The sequence below is a fragment of the Elephas maximus genome, chromosome 21 (genome assembly GCF_024166365.1).
Source record: "Elephas maximus indicus isolate mEleMax1 chromosome 21, mEleMax1 primary haplotype, whole genome shotgun sequence".
In the NCBI taxonomy this organism is placed as follows: Eukaryota; Metazoa; Chordata; class Mammalia; order Proboscidea; family Elephantidae; genus Elephas; species Elephas maximus.
The window spans coordinates 20,852,680-20,857,791 of record NC_064839.1 but is presented as its reverse complement, the minus strand read 5'-3'; the positions used below and the strand labels follow the sequence as shown (position 1 = coordinate 20,857,791).

Sequence of the window (5,112 nt, the reverse complement as noted above, 5' to 3'; positions counted from 1 at the left end):
TACAACTCTAGGTCGCCTAGCAAGGGACACAAGGCCAGGAAGGGGGTGGGGAGGATTGTATGAGTAGAGAAAGAGATAAAAAGCCAGAGACGAAAGAGTGGAGAGACCCGCAAGGGGGGAAAGAATAGTGAGAAAGAGAAAGGGAGGGAGAGAAAAGAGGATAGTTTCCCAGCGTCCAGGAGAGCGACGGAGCCCAAAGGAGCGGAAGCGTTCCTGGGGGGAAGAGGAGCGCGGGGAGGGGAGGGAAGAGGAAGGGCGCGGAGGGGGAGTGAAAACTAGAGGAGGGCGAAGGAAGCGAGGCGCGACACTGCTCCGGTAGAGGAGGGCAGTGAGGAGCGAGGCGCAGGCAGAGGCAGCTCCGGCTGCCGAGAGGAGGGAGCACGGCGCAGAGAGGAGGGGCTTGTGGCCCCATAGAAATGTCAATCAGAGCCCGGAGCCCCGGGAACCTCCGCCAATCTGTTCGGACCTGACCTGGCTCCTCGCCGCCGCCGCCGCCGCCGCCGCTGCAGCGGAGCAGATCAATAGGCGAGCGCGGAGCGCAGCGCGGGAGGCAGCGCGGCCCCAGCCCGGCCCAGCCCCCGATGCGCGCCGGAGCCCGCGGGCGGCGCTGAGCAGGGCGGCCGCGGGGGCCGGGCCCCCTCTTGGTGGGTGTCCCGCGGGCCACCATGTCCTTCCCCCAGCTCGGATACCAGTACATCCGCCCGCTCTACCCGTCCGAGCGCCCAGGGACCGCCACCGGCGGCGGCAGTGCGGGGGCCCGGGGCGGCCAGGGCGCCACAGGCTCAGAGTTGACCGCCTCGGGGTCCCTGTCCAACGTGCTCTCGTCTGTATACGGGGCGCCCTACGCCGCGGCTGCAGCGGCGGCCGCCGCCGCCCAAGGCTACGGTGCCTTTCTGCCCTACGCCGCGGAGCTGCCCATCTTCCCGCAGCTGGTAAGAGCCCGGGAGCTGGCTGGGGTGGGGGCTGGTTGGAGCTTGGGTGCCAGGCGAAATGAGTGTGCAGGAGTGGAGCGGGGCCCAGGCCGGGAGAGTTGAGGCGGCGACCGCTGAGGCTTACCCGCGCTACCTCCGCGCGTATCCTCTTCCCTCTCCATGTGTGTATAGGGTGCACAGTATGAGCTGAAGGACAGCCCTGGGGTGCAGCACCCGACCGCGCCTGCTGCGTTTCCGCACCCGCACCCCGCCTTCTACCCGTATGGCCAGTACCAGTTTGGAGACCCGTCCCGTCCCAAGAACGCCACCCGGGAGAGCACAAGCACTCTCAAGGCCTGGCTCAATGAGCACCGCAAGAACCCCTATCCCACCAAGGGCGAGAAGATCATGCTGGCCATCATCACCAAGATGACCCTCACCCAGGTGTCCACCTGGTTCGCCAACGCGCGCCGGCGCCTCAAGAAGGAGAACAAGATGACTTGGGCGCCCCGCAGCCGCACCGACGAGGAGGGCAACGCTTATGGGAGCGAGCGCGAGGAGGAGGACGAGGAGGAGGATGAAGAGGACAGCAAACGAGAGCTGGAGTTGGAGGAGGAGGAGCTCGGGGGGGAGGAGGAGGACGCCGGGGGCGAGGGCCTGGCGGACGACGACGAGGACGAGGAGATTGATTTGGAGAACTTAGACGGCGCGGCCGCGGGGCCTGAATTGGCCCTGGCTGGGGCGGCTCGCAGGAACGGCGATCTCGGCCTGGGGCCCATTTCAGACTCCAAAAATAGCGACTCGGACGACAGCTCCGAGGGCTTAGAGGAGCGGTCACTGCCGGTCCTGAGTCTGGCCCCAGCGCCACCACCGGTGGCCGCGACTCCGCCATCTCCTCCCTCGCCCCCCGTCGGCCTGGACCCCTGCGCTCCGGCACCAGCAGCCGCCTCCTCCCTACAGAAGCCTAAGATTTGGTCCCTGGCAGAGACGGCCACAAGCCCGGACAACCCGCGTCGCTCACCGCCCGGCGCGGGCGGCTCTCCCCCCGGGACTGCTGTCGCGCCCCCAGCCCTGCAGCTCTCTCCGGCGGCCGCCGCCGCCGCCGCCGCCGCCGCGGCTCACAGACTTGTCTCGGGGCCGCTGGGCAAGTTCCCGGCTTGGACCAACAGGCCGTTCCCAGGCCCGCCGCCCGGCCCACGCCCGCACCCGCTCTCCCTGCTCGGCTCGGCCCCTCCGCACCTGCTGGGACTTCCCGGAGCCGCGGGCCATCCGGCCGCCGCCGCCGCTGCTGCCTTCGCTCGCCCCGCGGAGCCCGAGGGAGGAACAGGTGATTGCTGAGAGCGGGGTGAATAGGGAGGGGGTCTTTGGGGATTCCGCCCAAACAAATGGAGATGGGCAGGCCTCCGGGGCGCGGGGCGCATTTCGCTCCGCGCCTGCTCCCCGCGGCCCTGGGCCTCGGAACCGAGCGCACTAAATGTCCTTTTTCTTCCCTTGCTTCCCTTAGATCGCTGTAGTGCCTTGGAAGTGGAGAAAAAGTTACTCAAGACGGCTTTCCAGCCCGTGCCCAGGCGGTAAGAGACTCCGAGGTTGGGGGATTGGTAGGAAGGCCTGGCGAGGGAAAGAAAAGAACACGGGGCCTAACGTGGGCTTTTGCCCCAGGGGAAACGGGGTTGGGGCGTGTTATTAAAGGGGGATTAAATGCACTCCTGCGTCGCCTCTACGGGCCTGGAGACAGCTCACTGGCCCCAGCCTGGGCACTTAGGGCTCGGCCCGCGGAGAGCGCGCTGAGGGAACCGGTCCCTGGATCGGCCAAGCGACCCCTGGCGCAGGCAGCAGCTCTGTGACATTCGCCTCCTTCCAGCCCCAGACCTCGAATCCTGACGACTCTTGCCCAGCTGGACATAATTTTGCACTGAGACACCTCCTTGCCCCGAGTCCGGCCCCTGGTAGGGTCTCCCAACCCTAGGCAGCTTCAGCAGCCCAAACCTCACGTCCTTTGCTACCACCGTCTCTCTTTTTCCAGGCCCCAGAACCACCTGGACGCTGCTCTGGTGTTATCGGCTCTCTCCTCATCCTAGTTCTTTTTTCTAATTTTTAAAAAATTCTTGTAATAATTGTAAAAAAAAATCGCTCTGTATAGTTACGACTTGTAAGCATGTTCGTGTATGAATACCTAAATAAGAACACTAAACAAAAAGAAATAAAGCAAGTGCCCCCCCAGCCCTCCTAAGTCGCTTCTGTACCCCAGATTAGCTAAGTTTGTGAGGTTTGTTCCATTGATTTTGCGGGGTGGTGGAGTTTCAGTGAGAATAAGCGCGTCTGACGTTTTTGTATATACAGAAAAATGTACATATGTGTGAACCAAATTGTACAAGAAAGTATCTATTTTTGGCTAAATAAATGAGCTGTTGCCACTTTGACTATAACCCTCCTGTCTGCCCTTGGACGGATCTGTTTGGTGGGTTGTTTTTGGTTCGGGTTTTTTTTTTTTTTTATTATTCCTTCCCTGCCCCCCATGTTTGAAGAGTCGCCCGGATCAGAGCAAAAGGACGAGAGACGAGTCAGGACGCAGTAACGACGGAGGTGGCACAGAAGTAGCGGGCTGGGGGCGGCGCAGAAGAGGAGGTCGGAGAAGTACCTGGGGCTCCTAAGAGAAGGGGCGGAGGAGACAGGTGGGACTCCGGGGCAATATTCCCGACGAGGAGCTGGGAAACTGGGCCCAACCCGCCGGTCCACGGGAGCAACCGCGGGACTCTAGGCCTCCTCTGGTGACGTAGCAAAGGGCCTAGAGAAGGGTCTGGACGCTGAGGGGTTTGGATTGGAAGTTTCTCATCATCCCCCGCCCCCCATTTTTTGATAGGAACAACTGAGGTTTTCTCGGTCTTACATAAAGGTCAGCGCTAGCCCGCCTCCAAACCCCCCTTCCAACCACTTTGCAATGCCAGACCCCTCCTGTTAGAAGCGCTGCCTCTAAGGATGTGGAGTGACAGTGGCGGGGGAGGTGGGGAGAGTCTATGCAGGAGAGGGAACCCAGGGGTGTACAGCTTTCCCTTACTGACTGTGGGACTGCGCCCAGCTTGAGTTGAGAATGGGGGCCGGGTCCTGATGGCATCTGTGCGTCTTGGCACTCCAGTGGGTTGTCGCCAATGCCCTAGAAAGGGTAGCTTTCTGAAGGCCGGGTGCGGGAGCGAGGACGCTGCACGGAGGAAGCCAGGCTTTGGCTCCAAGCCGGACTGGGGTAGGCGGGCGGGGGTGGGGGGGAGGGAGCCGGGAAATTTGGAGCTGGAGCTCCCTCTACAGGACAAAAAGGCGGCTCCGCGCCTTGCCTCTGTGGCCTCTCCAGCCAGGCTGGATCTTGCACCTCCTCCGTGCCCTCTTCTTCTCTTCCAGGTCTCGGGTTCTTGTCCAACTTGTACCTGAAGACATTGTAGGGAACGCAGGAAGAGCGATGCCTCGGGGGTACTAAGTGTGTGCGTGGGGTAGTGGACATCCTTCCCCACCACGTTTACTTAGTGAATTACCAGGCAGCCAGAAGCTGGGTGTTTGGCCCTCACAGGAGGGCATGTGCAATCTCTCCGGTCCCGGGGGAGGTTTGGAAAGCGCTGTCACACCCGAAGCCACGGAACGAGGCATTGCATAATATTGTACACTTTTTGAGGCTTGGCAGGAGCAGAGGTGAGTCCGGCAGGAGCAGAGAACCGGTCCACGCAAGCACAGCTGCCTGCGCCGCGCCCCTGAGGGCGAGGCTGGCGGCAAACCGCCCTCATCCAAGGCTGGGGTGCCCAGAGTGCGGCGGCGCCCGGGGGATGAGTGAGGGCTGGTGTGTTGGTCTGCGGCCCCTCCGGGCGCCCAGAAGGCTGGGGCAGCGGAGGCAGACACCAGGCCAAGACGTCCCCAGCTGGGGCTTGCGCTCGTCCCCCCACAGGCGGAGGAGACCTCACCTAGGCTTCTTCCTCTCCCCCTCTTTGTTTCCGGTGTCTCCGGGTTCAGGCTTCTTCCCAGGCCCAAGGCCAGACAGAGGTTCCATCCGCTCTGGCCCTGCGATCATCTCCCCTCAGGCGACATGGAGCGGGCTCGCCCCGCAGTAGGAGACTTCAACTGTCCGAGCCTTGAACCTCCGAGGTCAGGACCCCAGGACCAGGACCAGGGCCAGAGCGGGGACCTCTGGGTAGCACACACTCCTAATACCCTCAACTCGCCC

At 62.8% G+C, this 5,112-nt stretch overlaps 1 protein-coding gene across 1 annotated transcript; it reads left to right on the top strand.

Annotated features, from left to right (window-relative positions):
• The first annotated feature begins 274 nt into the window (after nt 1-274).
• Nucleotides 275-3,735, top strand: IRX3 (iroquois homeobox 3). Its single transcript, XM_049864668.1, has 4 exons — nt 275-932; nt 1,104-2,238; nt 2,416-2,482; nt 2,935-3,735. Exons 1-4 carry the CDS (start codon nt 666-668, stop codon nt 2,987-2,989), a joined length of 1,524 nt encoding a protein of 507 aa, XP_049720625.1. The 5' UTR covers nt 275-665; the 3' UTR covers nt 2,990-3,735.
• The last annotated feature ends 1,377 nt before the right edge of the window (nt 3,736-5,112 follow it).

What these genes read in the sequence shown, in the direction of transcription:
- IRX3 (XM_049864668.1), top strand. Translation starts at nt 666, where the DNA reads ATGTCCTTCCCCCAGCTCGGATACCAGTACATCCGCCCGCTCTACCCG. An exon ending in GGAGCCCGAGGGAGGAACAG is followed by an intron (nt 2,239 to 2,415) that starts GTGATTGCTGAG and finishes TGCTTCCCTTAG; the next exon opens with ATCGCTGTAGTGCCTTGGAA. An exon ending in TTCCAGCCCGTGCCCAGGCG is followed by an intron (nt 2,483 to 2,934) that starts GTAAGAGACTCC and finishes CTCTTTTTCCAG; the next exon opens with GCCCCAGAACCACCTGGACG.